The 17,949-nt window shown below is 41.6% G+C and overlaps 1 protein-coding gene across 1 annotated transcript; it reads left to right on the plus strand.

Annotated features, from left to right (window-relative positions):
* The first annotated feature begins 2,818 nt into the window (after nucleotides 1-2,818).
* On the plus strand, nucleotides 2,819-16,133 carry CLDN12 (claudin 12). The gene is made up of 3 exons (XM_043872981.1): nucleotides 2,819-2,916; nucleotides 4,362-4,449; nucleotides 12,794-16,133. Exon 3 carries the CDS (start codon nucleotides 12,831-12,833, stop codon nucleotides 13,563-13,565), a length of 735 nt encoding a protein of 244 aa, XP_043728916.1. The 5' UTR covers nucleotides 2,819-2,916; nucleotides 4,362-4,449; nucleotides 12,794-12,830; the 3' UTR covers nucleotides 13,566-16,133.
* Nucleotides 16,134-17,949: the final 1,816 nt, after the last annotated feature.

The raw sequence follows: 17,949 nt of genomic DNA on the forward strand, positions 1-17,949 counted from the left end.
GCTGCAGTCCATGGGGTCGCAAAGAGTCAGACACGATTGAGTGACTGAACTGAACTGAACTGAAAGTAGTATAATTCTCAAAAGACATTCACTCATGCCACCTCCACAGTACGCTTTCCCTCATTTAACAGTTTTCTCATGCAATAGGAAAAAATAAAGACAAATGCTGCCCATCAGGATTGCCACAGTACCTCTGAGCTATGCCAGTCTTTCCCCTTGGGTAATTTTTCCGACATTAACTGGTAACTACAGGACTGCAAATAGCCTTCCTCGGGGGACTGGGGACTGAAGTGGGGAAGCAAGCGCCTGACAGACACTGGCAGACACAGCTTTGGGTAAGAGCTAATAAATACATGGGCTTCCCTGGCAGCTCAGATGGTAAAGAATCCACCTTCAATGCCGGAGACCCAGGTTTGATCCCTGAGTTGGGAAGATCCCTTGGAGAAGGGAATGACAACCCACTCCAGTATTCTTCCCTGGAGAATCCCATGGACAGAGGAGTCTGGTGGGCTCAACTCCAGGGTCGCAGAGTTGGATGCCACTGAGCACAAAGCATGCACAGTAAATAGTTATCTAGGAGAGTTTACCATCTGTGCAGTTATGAAAAGATTAGTTCCTTACTTCCAACTCCACACCCTGTCTGATGTTTTGTATGCTTCACTCTAATTGCATTTCCGATGAGGGCATTTCCTTGCACAATAAACAAACATAATGAATAGCGTTCACGCTGCTTCCCAGCTCATTTAATCATCTACACTAGAAGACTATGTATTAGATAGGCCAGCAAGAATGTGAATATGTTGTAGGAAAAGGGGGCCCCTTCCAGGGCCTGAGAGTGGGTTCTTGTCTAACACTCAGAAATGAACTGTCTGAGGAGACGCATTGCTGACAAAGCAAGAGATTTTATTGGAAAGGGGTGCCAGGGCGGAGGGTGGCAGGGGAAGGGAGCCCAGAGGAGCTGCTCTGCCACAAGGCTCCCAGCCTCGGGTGTTACAGTGGGCGATGGGCCTAGTTTCTGGGCTGTCTCTGGCCAATGATTCTGACTCAGGGTCCTCCCTGTGCTACACGCATTGTTCAGCCAAGACGGATTTCAGCAAGGAGGATTCTGAGAGGTGGTAGGACACGTGGCATCTCCTTTCATCCTTTCCCGACTTCTTCTGGTTGATGGTGGCTTGTTAGTTCTGTTTTCCTTACCAGGACCTCCTGTCATAAAATAACTTATGCAAATATTCACTGTAGTGCCTGGCCAGACTGGGCGGTTTTAGTCAGTGTGTTTGCCCTAACACTGGGGCATGTAAGTATCTCATCTTTTCTGTCCCAAAGGCAAGCTAACCATAGACCTGAACTTGACTAATAAGTCTGGAAATAGAGTTGTCTTCCCTTCTGTTTGTAGCTTTAAAAAAATTGTTAGCAGCTACATATACATCCCAGCTAGAGTCTGCTAACCAGATTTAGCTAATCACCAACGATTGGGGACAAAATATAAAATGATTTTGTACACAATTACCTGATTCAATTCCATTTTATACATTAGAGAACTGAAGTTCAGAGCAAAGAATCCTGTGTCATATTGTTTTCGCCCGTCTGCTCTTACCAGAGTTGGCCTGCAGCCCAGAGACTTTCTGTGCCCAGAGTTTCTTTACTATCTAATGCTGCCCTCTTTCTCACTGCTACATCTCTTGGCCTGGCTTTGGGATCAGATTGCTTCTGGCTTTAAAGTATCTTGCATTTTCTGAAGCAGTCTGGCAGATGAGAAAGTGGTAACAGCGCACAGAGAGTAGCTTTTTCCATAACTAATAAATAGTCCTGTTGTTACTAAAGAGGCAGAAAAATGTCAGATGGTAATAGCAAATATGTACAGTCCTTATTGTGTGCTAGACACTATTGCAAATTTTTCTGTGTATAGCAACTCATTTAATCTTCACTGTAGTTTTTATATAAATATATTATCATTAGAGATGAGATCCTGAGGTACAAACAGGTTCCTTACTTTGCCCAAGGTCATACAGGGGCAAAGTGGGATAGGAATGGATGCCATCCTTTACTTTCATTTACAACTATGATGCTTTTCCTCAAACTTTTTATTTTGAAAATTTTCAAAAGTACAGAGAATTTTAATAGTACAGTGAACACCTGCATACTTAACTCTCTCTAGGTTTAACAGTTACCAACATTTGCCACACTTACTCTATCTGCATTTATGTGTGTGATCATGACACTTCAGCATCTGCCCTGGGCAGGTCACCCCCAAATATGCCTCAATGGCATACCCCATTGTTTTGAAGTAAAGTTACTTGAGAAACAGCAGGTGGGAAAAAAAATGATATACTTGGGATGGACATGTACACACTGCTATAATGAAAATGAATAAACAAGGACCTACTCTATACTACATGGAACTCTGCTTAATGTTATGTGGCAGCCTGGATGGGAGGGGAGTTTGGGGGCTATACGCCAAAACAAAATAAAAAGTTTGAAAGCAAATAAAGAACACTCTGACCACCCCCACTCCCCCCGCCCCTCACTGAAAGTGGTAAATAAATCACTTAGTGGGAAATATTTATTTGGGTACCCAACTTAAAATTATTTTTAGCTCTGTTTCCTCTACCTGTTTTGTAGACCTATAACCCAAATCTGAACGGAGGTTAAGGTGTTAAAGGAATGGGGGAGGTGGGAAGCAGAGCAGAAAGGCGGGAGGTGGTCGCAGGATATTGCCTGGGACTGCCGCCTCAGTGGATTTTGGGAATTGTAGTCCTCCAGTCGTCCAGGGCATTCCGGTTTAGGGAACCTGACTACGAGTCCCAGAAGCCTTCGGAGCGGCTCTCTGGGAACGCACTTCCGGGGACGCCGAGAGGGAGACGCTCCGAGAGGCTCCTCAGTGTGGGCGAGGGAAAATGCCCTGGATGTGAGAAACAGGTAGGTGTGGGCAAGAATGTCTGGTTTCTGGGTCTTTTGCATAAGTAGTTGAGGATTTTGTGTAAGGTTGCTTCAACGAGGAGAGTCACTCAGCATTGGAAAGTGCTGACCACCTTTGTGGACGTGAACGCTGAATGAGGAGGTGTTTGACGAAGCTCTCAAAATTAGTTTGGACCCAGTACTATGACAATGTCGAGGTGTCTGGCCAGGGCTAGGGGCTTGGCTGGCCAGGTGTGTGCTGTGGAGGTGCTGGTTGCTATTTTTGAATCACTAGCTCATGCTGGTTGTGTAATGATGACCTGCTCTCTGTTCAAACCCACTTAGTGGTGCGGGGATGAGCTTGTTCTGAGAGCGTTCATAGTCACTGTTGCGGTCTCTTTCCATTGGCTCTAACCAGGAATGCTCTCTGTCTTTTTTATTTTTAACCTCCTTTGTCTTTCTACAAGCTCCGATGCGCCTGAGGACACAGCTCAAAGGGAGTGCAGAGAGGGTCAGGGGGAGGCGAGCTTCTCTGGAAGCCTGCTTTGCTTTTCTCTGAAGCCCAAGTTCTATGTTACAGGCTTTGCAAGGGGCCAGTCGTGAGGTTACAAGGCCAGACTTGGTGACCTGACTTTAAAAGGATAGCTCAGAGATCCTATTGTGTGTTTTATATTGTGAAAACTTAACTTTGAAGTAAGTAAGCAACTGTGACTGAAACCAACCAGACATATATTTAGAAAAGAAAAAGAAAGTCTGGTTGAAACCCCTTTCCTGCAGACTGTTGGGAACATCATTCTACTTTGTGATCGTTGTAGGGCTAGCAGTATATATGTATATAGACACGCCTTAAACCAGGAAGCTCTTAGGCGTTACAAGTTTTCCTTCTCACCCTTCTATTTGAGGTAAATAGGTAAATAGTGTTTGAAGAGGAAGTTGTTGATGCTTAAGAAAGATATATGAAAACATGTAAATGGTAGGTTAAGCTGTTGGTGGAACTATAAACTGAAAAGAAATTCTAGTTGCAAGTTTTAGGGGGCATGGTACAAAGCAACTTTGATTAGTTTTGTTGTCAGTATCCTTTTAAAAGGAGTAAAACTGAGGAAGAAACCTCAGGAATGTGTTTTATGCCAAGACACTAATTAGATAGTGTTTCATCAGACCTCCTTCTTCTTTCACTGTAGTTATGAAAAAATTTCCAAAACAGTGATTTTCATCCTTATTTTTCCTATCTTCTTAAGTCACAAAATGAGAGTTAATTTTTTCTTCTGTAGCTCACAAATAGATATTGTGTGAATTTAAGAATAAACTACCTTTTTTTTTTTTTAAAACTTACTGCCCACCTTTTTTGGCTTAAGATTTCTTTGATTTTAGATGGTTGGTAATTATTTTTCCTAATTCCATATGAATTAAAATTGAGTTTTTAAAGAAGTACATATTAATTTGGAGTATTTTTCCTGTTTCTTTAGGTCCAGGTCATCTTGGCTGTGTTCAGATGTGCATATATTTCTTCTAAGTTGAGTAAAGTTGTTTTGGAACCTTCAAGTACCTCAAAGAGTAAGTACATCCCTTGATTTTATTTCTTCCTTTTACTTCCATATATATGACACTTTTTTATTTTAACAAAATAAAGCTATAGGACAGACTTCCATTCCAGGTGCTATGTTGATGATCTACAGTTTCTAAGAAAACCCTTCTAAGGGAGACGGTACCTTCTGAGGTAGAAGGGACTGCTAGTGTTACTACTGAGGATTAATGTAGCTGCTCTTACAGATGTGTTCTCAGGTAGCTATTCCTTAGAATTGTCCCTGAAAAAAATACAGTAATGGATCTGGGAATTCTTAAAGCTCTTAGCCACTATTTCTGCTCCAGACTTCTTTGAACTTCATTCAAAACCACAGGAAAGATGTTCTTTTGAAAAATATTTTTATTTGAAACATCTTTGATAACCTTTAATTGTGTACCATCTCCTCTGCAAGTCATTGTGGAGCAGTCAGATGTGCAGTGGGTGTTTCAGACAGAGGCCTCATCTGATTGGTCAGTAGCTGTTCTCAAAGAGAATGCTCTCAAGTAAAGCTACCAATAATCGTCAGACTTAAATTTCTCACCCTATTCTGTTTTACCAAGGGTTTTACTGTTTATGATCTCACAACTGTCTTGGGGGGCATTTGAGAAATTTGAGATGCAGAGGGCATAGGTGACTTGCCCAGTTTGCAAATGGTGGTTTGTGACTGGTGTTTGAGTCTTGGGTCGCCTGGGCTACAATACCACGCTGCCTCCCAGATGGAAACAGCAAGCCCACACATCTGTATATACAACTCAGCTCAGGGCTTGTCGCCCAGCTAGTGTTCGTGTGTGCTCCTCAGGTTGTTCAAGCGTATTCTTAGCCTTGCACATCTGCTGCAGTCGCTAAAAGGGGGCTTTCATATGGCAAAAAGATGTTTGTTTCTTTTCCTCATTGGGAGAAATATTTTAAAAAGGAAATAGAAATACAAGTATTAAAAAATTGTTTAACTTTGATAAGCAAACATTAATTTGATATATGAACCAGTCTTAATGGCAAGAGGCACATCCTATATGTAACATACCTATTAAGTTGAAAACACGAGAATCAACTGTCATAATTGATTGCCTTACCATGGTGGGAATTAACCAGTGTCACTAAACTTATATTTGTGTTTCTAGAAGCAGAGGCTGCATATAAATAACCTGGGAATGGCCTCATCTTTCTTGGGAACTTTCTGGGGAAAGAAAATGACCTTCATTTTTGAAAATGAGAGAGACTTTGACCAGTAAAGAGTGGAAAGCAGGGGCACATTCTAGAAGCAGTTTGGAGGCTTCAGAACACAGAGTATGCATGAATGTAATGAATGGAACTAATCCTGGAGCAAATTTATAACTGTCTGTGTCCTCACCATACTCATATGAACCTTCCATTTGTTTTTTTGTTCATTCATTAAACAAATTGAATGCCTTCTATGTGCCAGTGTTGGACACAGTGAATAAAACAGAAGGCTCTCTGTCCTCCTGGAATTTACAGTCTGGTGAGAAGGATAAACACTGAACAGAGAATATAAGCAAATTCACTGCTATCAAAGAAAAAATACAAAGGTGCAACCAGAGCGTGTAACTAGGGACGGGGAAAGGGGAAGGGTCAGAGAGGAGAGGGGAGGTTTAGGTCCAGCCTCCCTGGAAACTAGAAAGATAAGTACATGTCAGCTAAGCAAAGAATAGGATGGGATTAAGAAAGTTCTAGGAGGGAAAACAGCATGAGAAAAAGCCCACATTGAAAAACAAAATTTGAAAAGTTAAAAAGAAAAGCATTATGGCTACGTAGACTAATATGTAAGGTAGGAAACTGAGTCAATAAGGGGGCTAAGAATCTGGCAGGAGCCAGATGGTGGGAAGTAAACCTTTGGAAATTGTCGGAAAGATTTGAAACTTTGGAAACTTTATTCTGAGGAAACTATTAATAGAAAGCTATTGAATGCTAAGAAATGCAGTGAAATGATCAGATTTGCATTTTAAAAAATGATGCATGGTTTAAAATTAAGTGGTAGAGCTCCAAGAGTCGGCATATCTTTCAGTTTTAAATCACTGAACATATTCCTTCTCTCACTGTCCCTATAAGATGTTACTTCATACCTCTAGTAGGATATACTACTTTCTATCAAATAACACATAGGTAGAGTTAAGAGCAGGGTATAAAATGTAAAGCCACCAGAGAAGGTTACAAAAAGTGAGGACATTAATTCCAGCACCGAAATTGAAATTCAGTTAAATTGAGGTTCATAATATTTCTCTTCTGAAAAATGCCATGGTATACTTGTTCAGTTCAGTTCAGTCACTCAGTCCTGTCTGACACTTTGTGACCCGGTGGACTGCAGCACGCCAGGCCTCCCTGTCCATCACCAACTCCCAGAGTTTACGCAAACTCATGTCCATTGAGTTGGTGATCCCATCCAAACATCTCATCCTCTGTCGTCCCTTTCTCCTCCTGCCCTCAATCTTTCCCAGCATCAGGGTCTTTTCAAATGAGTCAGCTCTTCGTATCAGGTGGCCAAAGTATTGGAGTTTCAGCTTCCGCATCAGTCCTTCCAGTGAACACCCAGGACTGATCTCCTTTAGGACTGACTGGTTGGATCTCCTTGCAGTCCAAGGGACTCTCAAGAGTCTTCTCCAACACCACAGTTCAAAAGCATCAATTCTTTGGCACTCGGCTTTCTTTATAGTCCAACTCTCACATCCATACACGACTACTGGAAAAACCATAGCCTTGACCAGACGGACCTTTGTTGGCAAAGTAATGTCTCTGCTTTTTAATATGTTGTCTAGGTTGGTCATAACTTTCCTTCCAAGGAGTAACTGTCTTTAATTTCATGGCTGCAGTCACCATCTGCAGTTATTTTGGAGCCCCCAAAAATAAAGTCAGCCACTGTTTTCACTGTTTCCCCATCTATTTGCCATGAAGTGATGGGACCAGATGCCATGATCTTAGTTTTCTGAATGTTGAGCTTTAAGCCAGCTTTTTCACTCTCCTCTTTCACTTTCATCAAGAGGCTCCTTAGTTCTTCTTCACTTTCTGCCATAAGGGTGGTATCATCTGCATATCTGAGATTACTGATATTTCTTCCTGCAATCTGGATTCCAGCTTGTACTTCTTCCAACCCAGTGTTTCTCATGATGTACTCTGCATATAAGTTAAATAAGCAGGGTGACAATATACAGCCTTGACGTACTCCTTTTCCTATTTGGAACCAGTCTGTTGTTCCATGTCCAGTTCTGACTGTTGCTTCCTGACCTGCATACAGATTTCTCAAGAGGCAGGTCAGGTGGTCTGGTATTCCCATATCTTTCAGAATTTTCCACAGTTTATTGTGATCCACACAGTCAAAGGCTTTGGCATAGTCAATGAATCAGAATTAGATGTTTTTCTGGAACTCTCTTGCTTTTTTGATGATCCAACAGATGTTGGCAATTTCATCTCTGGTTCCTCTGCCTTTTCTAAATCGAGCTTGAGCATCTGGAAGTTCACAGTTCATGTATTGCTGAAGCCTGGCTTGGAGAATTTTGAGCCTTTGCTAGCCTGTGAGATGAGTGCAATTGTGCGGTAGTTTGAACATTCTTTGGCATTGCCTTTCTTTGGGATTGGGATGAAAACTGACCTTTTCCAGTCCTGTGGCCACTGCTGAGTTTTCTAAATTTGCTGGCATATTGAGTGCAGCACTTTCATAGTATCATCTTTCAGGATTGAAATAGGTCAACTGGAATTCCATCACCTCCACTAGCTCTGTTGATAGTGATGCTTCCTGAGGCCCACTTGACTTCACATTCCAGGATGTCTGGCTCTAGGTGAGTGATCACACCATCGTGATTATCTGGGTCATGAAGATCTTTTTTGTACAGTTCTTCTGTGTATTCTTGCCACCTCTTCTTAATATCTTCTGCTTCTGTTAGGTCCATACCATTTCTATCCTGTATGGAACCCATCTTTGCATGAAATGTTCCTTTGATATCTCTAATTTTGTTGAAGAGATCTCTAGTCTTTCCCATTCCATTGTTTTCCTCTATTCTTTGCACTGATCACTGAGAAAGGCTTTCTTATCTCTCCTTGCTATTCTTTGGAACTCTGCATTCAAATGGGTATATCTTTCCTTTTCTCCTTTGCTTTTCGCTTCTCTTCTTTTCACAGCTATTTGTAAGGCCTCCTCAGACAACCATTTTGCTTTTTTACATTTCTTGGGGATGGTCTTGATCCCTGCCTCCTGTACAGTGTCACTAACCTCCGTTCATAGTTCATCAGGCACTCTGTCTATCAGAACTGGTCCCTTAAATCAATTTCTCACTTCCACTGTATAATCATAAAGGTCATATCTGAGTGATCTAGTGGTTTTCCCTACTTTCTTCAATTTAAGTCTGAATTTGGTAATAAGGAGTTCATGATCTGAGCCACAGTCAGCTCCTGGTCTTGTTTTTGCTGACTGTATAGAGCTTCTCCATCTTTGGCTGCAAAGAATATAATCAATCTGATTTCGGGGTTTACCATCTGGTGATGTCCATGTGAAGAGTCTTCTCTTGTGTTGTTGGAAGAGGGTGTTTGCTATGACCTGTGTGTTCTCTTGGCAAAACTCTATTAGCCTTTGTCCTGCTTTATTCTGTACTCCAAGGCCTGTTACTCCAGGTGCTTCTTGACTTCCCCTATAATGAAAAGGACATCTTTTTTGGGTGTTAGTTCTAAAAGGTCTTGTAAGTCTTCATAGACCCGTCCAACTTCAGCTGCTTCAGTGTTACTGGTCGGGACATAGACTTGGATTACCGAGATATTGAATTATTTGCCTTAGAAGTGAACAGAGATCATTTTGTTGTTTTTGAGATTGCATCCAAGTACTGCATTTTGGACTCTTTTGTTGACTATGATGGCTACTCCATTTCTTCTAAGGGATCCTTGCCCACGGTAGTAGATATAATGGTCATCTGAGTTAAATTCACCCATTCCAGTCCATCTTAGTTCGCTGATTCCTAGAATGTCAGTGTTCACTCTTGCCATCTCCTATTTGACCACTTCCAATTTGCCTTGATTCATGGACCTAACATTCCAGGTTCCTAGGCACTATTGCTCTTTACAGCATCGGTCCTTGCTTCTGTCACCAGTCACATCCACAACTGGTGGTGTTTTTGCTTTGCCTCTGTCTCTTCATTCTCTCTGGAGTTATTTCTCCACTGATCTCCAGTAGCATATTGGGCACCTACCGACCTGGGGAGTTCATCTTTCAGTGTCCTATCTTTTTGCCTTTTCATGCTGTTCATGGGGTTCTCAAGGCAAGAATACTGAAGTGGTTTGCCATTCCCTTCTCCAGTGGACCACATTCTGTCAGACCTCTCCACCATGACCCGTCCTTCTTGGGTGGCTCCAGACGGCATGGCTTAGTTTCATTGAGTTAGACAAGCTGTGGTCCATGTGATTAGATTGGTTAGTTTTCTCTGATTGTGGTTTCAGTCTGTCTACCCTCTGATGCCCTCTCTTAGCACCTACCATCTTACTGGGGTTTCTCTTACCTTGGACATGGGGTATCTCTTCATGGCTGCTCCAGCAAAGCGCAGCCGCTGCTCTTTAGCTTGGATGTGGGGTATCTCCTCATGGCCGCCACTCTTGACCTTGGATGTGGGGTATCTCCTCTCGGCCGCTTGCCGCTCCAGGTATACTTGTTGGCTCTCTAAAAATAGGACTTTTAGTTAGTTTCTGGGATCTGAGGCAAGTATGCTTGAGCAGAAGCAAATTCAGGGGACTGATACAATACCGGGATTGATTTGATGCAGGATAAATTTGAACACACTTTAAATTGAAATAGATATTAAGTATTGATCCAGCTCTGTTTATTAGTGCCACTTGATAGTCTGTAGGCTAAGAACTTCGGAAATTTATTTATTAGTAATAAAATTGATTTTGATCTTGTTTCTCATTCCATTTGTAGGAGTCAGGGGTATAGGGGAGCTTGAATGAAGAAAACTCAATTATACTGATACTCCAAGCATTTGTCCCCTGCCTCTGAAAGCAGGAAGGAATTGTGATTGGGTTAGGACTTAGCAGTGGTGATCTGAAGGTGTTCTGAAGCTCTGAAAGGAATTGAGGGAAAACTTTTTTTTTTTAACATCTTCACAGTGTTGATTAAATCGTCTTTCTTTTCATTGCTCAGTTTTTCTCTCACCCTGAATTATTCATTTTTATGAACTGGTATATCTTATTGAGTCACTTTGGTTGATACCTAACAATGATCACTTGATACGTAGTAATCAGACACCTGTTTCATTATCAGCACTTTGAGTTTTGATAAAACAGCATATTCTTTCCCTCAGTCTGATGGTTAACATATTGGGGCAAAGTCCAGATAGATCTTTATGGTCTGGGTGTGCCTCTAGGACCTAACATAGTGTTTTGCATGTGCTGAATAGTAAATCCCTGCCGAATGAATGATTGTGTAGTAATGGCTACTTCCTTGTCCAGTTCTATACCATTAAGAGCCTACCTTTTTAAGCTACTGTGGTCTTGGATCAGAGCCTAGTATTTATTTATTCAGATATTCCTAAAATGACTTGTGTGCCAGGCACTGTGCAAGTTGCTGTCAGTGTACTGGGGAGAAGGTAAATGAGCCGAAACCAACAGAAAGCTGGATTCTAGAGACTGACAAGACTAGTGGCATTTTCCAGTGTAAACATCCTCAAACCTGCACCAGAGTTTCCATCGTCGGACTCAGGTGGTTGGTTGGTTGCTAAAATCAGGCATTTAAAATTTGCAGGAAAAAAAATAAATTATGACCATAATTCCTCTAAGTATTTTCACCTATAACATTTTTTTTTTTAAAACAATTACTACTTTTGGTAATATTGACAGAAGACAACATGATAAACAAATAGTAAACTAAGAACAGGAAAACTTACAACTAGTTATTCTTAACTTGAGGACTTTAAAAAATAGTCACTTTTATATTTTACAATATAAAAATCACTTAAACTGATTTTTATATTGTACACTTATGTGTGTATGTATAAGTATTGTACACATACATGTTTTCTGCTACTAAAGTTATTCCCAGTTTCTGTCATTGGACTAAATATATTGTAAATTAAAGCAGTCTGTTCTGTTGCCTTGCAGGAGACATGATAGAAGGTAGAAAAAATACATTTGAGTGGTGTTTGGAGAGAGAATTTCAAACTCCTGAAGAAATAAAGCTGAATAACATACTGGTTTTTATAATATGTCATGTACAGATAAAGAGCCCAGCCTTTTAATTTGAGATGAAGGGTCTTGCTAGCGTTAGTAGAGACAGGTTGTCGTTTCAGAAACCTTTGCATTCATCTTATGAGCAGTGATAGTAGTCTAACCAATGGTAGTATGTCAGTATTATAACCAATAACCAATAGTTGAGTCTGAAAAGCATGCCAGTCATCGTGAATCAGTGAGGAAGTGGTGAAGCAGAATAACGTCAGGGGCCTTTTTTCTGTCTTTTTGGTTTGACTGACTCATTGGAGAGGAGTCTAGCCCAGTACATAGGGATGAGCTGTCTGCTGCTGCTTATTTAACGTTTATGCCACAGATGTTCTTTGAATGGCTCCATGATGGCAAGCACTGAGCTGATCACCAAGTGCTTAGAATAGTTGACACTCACATCGCACTTCCAAGGCGCCAGATAACACTTTTAAGCACTTGGTGTCGTATTCATTCATTGACTACTTAGAAAACCTGTGGGTTAGGCACTGTTACTCTCCGCATTTTGCAGATGAGCAAAATGAGGCGCACAGTAGTGTTGCTGATCCCAAGTCACTTGGGTCACTTGGCTAGTAACTGAGGAAGCAGGGATTTGAATTCACGCTGTCTAGCTCAGCGTGTGCCTTCAGCTGCCCTGCTGCCCTCTTCCCCACACCTTTGCCTGTTCTGCTAGTCTCCTTTCACATCTGCGTGAGCATCGGAGGCTGGATTTGTGTTTGGAGTTGATGGTTTGCGCATGGTCCTGTGACCCTGCACATTTGAGTGTCTGACACATCCAAGTGCCTGATATGCGGGTGTTGAATGAGTGATTTTTGAAAACTGAGAGAATTTCAGATGTTATGTTAAGCGAATTTGGAATTATGTTGGTTGTTCCTCTGATTCACTGGGTAGAAAAATGCTCATGTGTGAAGACTTGGGTTGCTATATGACCAGTCGGTGGTAAGCAGCGGTGTGTGTGTATACCAGTGCTCTGCGGTCATGAGCACATGCGCTCATTCCCGTTCCTACTGCACGTGGAGACACGGGACAGAATCCCCGTTTGATTCCACGTCCCTGGTTGTGTTTCCAGGCAGCCCACCCTTCCTGCTCTGCTCTCCCGGGGTCCCCTCATGATCTGTCCTCTTCTGTGTCCCCCAGTCTGACTGGCGGTACTGCACACGCCTGCCTGCCTGCCATGGGCTGTCGGGATGTCCACGCGGCCACCGTCCTCTCCTTCCTGTGTGGAATCGCCTCGGTAGCAGGCCTCTTTGCGGGCACGCTGCTTCCCAACTGGAGGAAGTTACGACTGATCACGTTCAACAGAAACGAGAAGAACCTGACCGTCTACACAGGCCTGTGGGTGAAGTGCGCCCGCTACGACGGGGGCCATGACTGCCTGATGTACGACGCTACCTGGTACTCCTCCGTGGACCAGCTGGACCTGCGGGTCCTCCAGTTTGCGCTGCCCCTCAGCATCCTGATCGCGATGGGCGCCCTGCTGCTCTGCCTGATCGGGATGTGTAACACGGCCTTCAGGTCCTCCGTGCCCAACGTCAAGCTGGCTAAGTGCCTGGTCAATAGTGCGGGCTGCCATCTGGTGGCCGGGCTGCTGTTTTTCCTGGCAGGCACTGTGAGCCTCTCCCCGTCCATCTGGGTCATCTTTTACAACATCCACCTGAACAGGAAGTTCGAGCCAGTCTTTGCATTTGACTATGCTGTGTATGTCACTGTGGCTAGTGCTGGGGGCTTGTTTATGACAGCCCTGCTACTATTTATTTGGTACTGTGCTTGTAAGTCCTTGCCTTCTCCTTTCTGGCAGCCACTGTACTCCCATCCTCCCGGTATGCATACATACTCACAGCCCTATTCCGCCCGTTCCCGCCTCTCTGCCATTGAAATCGACATTCCAGTTGTTTCCCACACCACCTAATGGAGAAATCGTTGTTAAAGAAAACGTGTAGCCTCGCGTTTCCCTCGTGAAGGAGCTGTTTTGGACCTATATCCATTTTCCTCTGTTCCTGATCAGTCAATGAAGCCAAATCTATATGTCTTGGTAGGATGAAGTGCTGCTAGTTTTTATGAAAAGTACAATATTTTAAATGTGAATCATTCCTTTTATCTTGCTTCTTGTGCTGAAAGCATTTTTAACCTTCATATTGATATCTGATCAGTTATTTAGGTAGAAAGGACCTGTGTCTCAATTGAGGTGATTTAGAGCCACATAGTAAAAAATGATTATTAAGAGGAGCTGTTGTATGCGATCCTTAGAAATATTTCAGAATGTCAGAATGTGTATTGCCCTTTTTCTATAATTCCTTAAATTGGTGGGAAGAAAGGGACAATTTCAAATTAAGCTTTTTTTTTTTTTTCAGGTAAGGGTAATGGTTTATCAGTAGCCAGTCTACCAGCTTAAGCTGTAACTTTTCTTACTTCTTTCTCGGGGCTAATTGTATTGAATAGAGTTTGGTATTTTGAAGATGACTTTCTTTTGTGAGTTCTTATCTTCTACCTCATGCCTATATTTAAAAATAAAATGTATTTTAAGTGATGTCAGAGAGAATAAGCCTAACCTTGAAAATATCTGTTAGTATGGATAACATTTAACCTAATTAAAAAGCTAATGGTTCTATAAGTTGTATTATTAGATTTAAACTGTGCCAGGTGACAGATCGGTGCTTCCTTTGAGGCAAAAAAACTTTTCTTCCAGATATCATCAACCAGGTGGCACTCAGGCCCACATGGAATCTCTTAGTGACCAAGAGAAAGGAATAAAAAGGCCCGAGTGGTTAGTTCTCCTTCAGATAGTAGCAGGGGACAAGCGTCTGTTCTTCGGTGACAACAGCAGAGACTCATCAGGGTGACTACCTTTTGGGTGATGGGTGGGGTGAGGCATGGCCTCCCCATGACCATGTTCACTCTTGATTCAGTTCCCGCCCCCATCACCGATTATTTCTATGAGCGTGTATCTTTGCCCAGCACATTACTAGGTGCTGTAGAGGATACATGGAAAGTATGAGATCTCGTCCCATCTACTAAGAAATTTTACTTCAAGATAGAAGATCAAATGGTTAACTGACCTCCGTGGCAGCTGGTCTTCACTTCTTAGTCACTGTTCCTGGAGTACATTTCACCCAAAGACATGGCTTTCTGGCAGACAGGCTTATTGTAAATACCAGAAATATTTGGAACCAGAAATTCAGTTTGTTGGATCCTTTAGAGCACCTACCTTAGCCTTGATGCTGTGATAACAGGGTATCAGATTCATGAGAATTGGATGGGCCACAGTGGTAAAAAAACAAACCCACCAGTTGTTCCCTTTTCACCTCTAAAAATATGATGACATGTCAAAGAGGGAGAGGTATTTAAAATCTCTCTTCTAATGGGATAATGTTTAGAGGAAACCACGTTAGCACCGAGATGAATGCTTAGAGATTCAGGGATATTGGGTCTTCACCCTTAGGAATTTGAGCTGCTTACTTATTTGATGTAATTTGCTCCGCATCAGTACTGTGTTCATGGGGGATTTGTTCTATCACCCATTACAAATTTCACATACAACTAGTTGCATGATCGACATGTTACTGTGCCTCTTTTGCAAATCTGAATATGCTTCTGGTACTTCTGTGTATAAAGCAGTACTTTCGTTGCTAATTCCAAACACTGGTTTATGTAAATAGCAGTAAATCCAGTTGTATAATTTTTAAATGCCTTCAGTTGAAAGCATGCAAAACTCTGGTTTTTAAGTGATAGCTTCTGATTTCCTTCAGTTCTTTTTACTCTTCTTGGATGTAGCTGAGTTTTGATCATTCCAAGACAACAGCAGGTAGAATTTTGAGGTTAATATTCATTTCCCCCTTTACTAACTAATTAATGTCCCTATTCTCACTGACTTTGTCCAGAAGTGTCAAGAATCCCACCATTCTTTCTATAAACAATGTTAAAAGCAGACCCAGCCTTTAATATTCTAGACAGTTTTTAGTCCATGGGACCATATATATAAAATGTTGAACTTTTACTACAAGCATTTTTGGATTCTTTTCATAAACTGTAGCCTCAAATTAGTGTTTATTATGGATTCATTTGGCAAAAGAAACAGCTGTTTTCCTTGTTGTCATTAATATTTCAGATTTGCTATCAGAAACTATTCTTATTCTTCAAAGCCATCAAAGGAATCCATATATTTATAATTTTTTAAAATAACTTTTGAGCATTCATCAGGCTGTCATTGTGATGGGATATCTTTCTTTTGTTGTTACAAGTCTCTTCATGTTAAAGGCCTTTTACAGAAGATTGGGAAACAGTTTGGAAAACCTTAAATGTAGTATGATACACCAGTTTTGGTTTATCCAACCATGGGAGGAAAAAATGCCTGAGTTTACTTTACTTGTAAATAAATATACACTATAATAGATAGTATGTTTGCTGTAAACTGCTGTGTAAAACTTCGATAAAACTGCACTGTACTTCTTGATGTTTATTAAAAGATGTATTTTTACAAGTTTCTGTTTCTGTCCTCATTTTCATCAGTGGTTTAAGGTGAAATATTTTGAGAAATGTTTCTCAAATATGTGCAAATTGTAAAAGACACAGTCCCTTTTTAAGCCCTGTAGAATAGCAATTGTAATCAGAAAACTTGGCATTATTATTTCAGAAGCATCAAGACCCTTCATTTCTAAGAGAGGTCTTAGGAGTTCACTGGACTATTTCAACATTCCCCAGAAAAACAACAGATAAAGTCAAATGGTCCAGACTTGCCTCGTCAGTGGACTTTTCCAGTCATCTGTGCTCTTGGAGATTGAGAGTTCTCAAACGGTTAAGTGGGAGAACACTTCTTCATTCTTCAGAACTCAAGGTTACCAGGAAAAGTGGTCCTAATAGGTAAGTCACCTCAGAATTTCCAGGACCTGGAATGAGCATTTAGTTTTTGGCCTCCCAGTGTTAGTGTTCACAAGCACGCCTCACTGAACCCATGGCTCTAATGAGTCATTCGATGCCAGAGCTGTATGTTGCCCTAGAAGTGTGAAGCCATTTCAGGCTGGCCGTCCCCATAGCTGATTATACTTACACTACAATCTGGAGTCTGCCCCCAAGTTGCACAAACTCCCTGAGGGTGGCTGAAATGCTGGAGAAACTCCTCATGCTAACCAAATTCACAAGAGTGATTTACTAACCAGAAGTGAAAAATATAGATGGCTTGCAATCACTATCCAAGACCAATTTTTAAAAATATACCCTACACAGAGCTCTTTGGAGAAAAAAACTGATTCCAGTCCAGGGGTAGGAAAAGTGCAAGATGAGCCCAGCACATCGTCTTCTGCAAAAAAATGCTCGAAGAAGGATGGGGACTTAGCAAATTACACAGGAACTGGTTTAAAGAGGTTCCTGCTGGTTGAATCTGGGACAATCTAAGCATCAAAATAACATGGAATCTATTGAATAAAGCAAAAATCCGTGCATCCCTACTGATAGAAATGGGAAGAAAGAAAAGTTGCTTTTTCCAGTAAAATACCAAATGATCAGTATAGAAAAATAGATGGAGTTGGGAAAACATCAATGGAATTAAAACTGATTGGTGAAAGTTTGACAAAAACAGGATATTTACATAGTCTCAAAATACTGCTCTACAAATAACTTACTAATTTCAGAGGGGAAAATAGTAACAATGGATCAACTTGGCAGTTGCAACTTTAACCAAGTGAATAAATTTATCAACAATGTTAAACCAACACCATGCACCTCTTGATATGATGCAATGAGAAGGTCAGATCATTGCTTTTGTGTTAGTTCCACTAAGAACGTTGCTTAAGACTTATCTTGTGGAAACATGTAGCTTGTCAGCTCTGCTGTTGCGCTTTGCTTCCTTCTCTACCTCTCCTGATCTCACAGCTCTTCAATTTTATAAAAAAGCATAAAAACTTACAGTCAAAATGATCTCTAAAATATTTCATGTTTAGGAGAGAATTTGAAGAGCTTGCGTCAGTTTCTCTGGAAAAAATAAAAAGGAAAAGTCCTTGCAGAAGATATATAAATCAAAGTGACAGAACCATAGGACTCAAGGGATCTGAATTAGCTGTCCCATTTCATTGATTAGCAGTAACTTCAATCCTGAAGCATACTGTCAGGTTAGCCTAAGGGCTGTCTCCTTTCCTTCCCCTCGCCCACACTGGAGACCCTTTCTAGGAGAAAGTCATCCTCCCTGACCCAGCTGGGTGTCTCACCACCCTCTAGCCAGGAAGTTTCTGTGTCAGTGCCATAGCGTGCCAGAGCCCTTTAAAACCTCGTGGTAGGACTGTGGAACTCTGCGGGAAAAAGCA

Source organism: Cervus elaphus, chromosome 18 (genome assembly GCF_910594005.1).
Source record: "Cervus elaphus chromosome 18, mCerEla1.1, whole genome shotgun sequence".
Classification (NCBI taxonomy): Eukaryota; Metazoa; Chordata; class Mammalia; order Artiodactyla; family Cervidae; genus Cervus; species Cervus elaphus.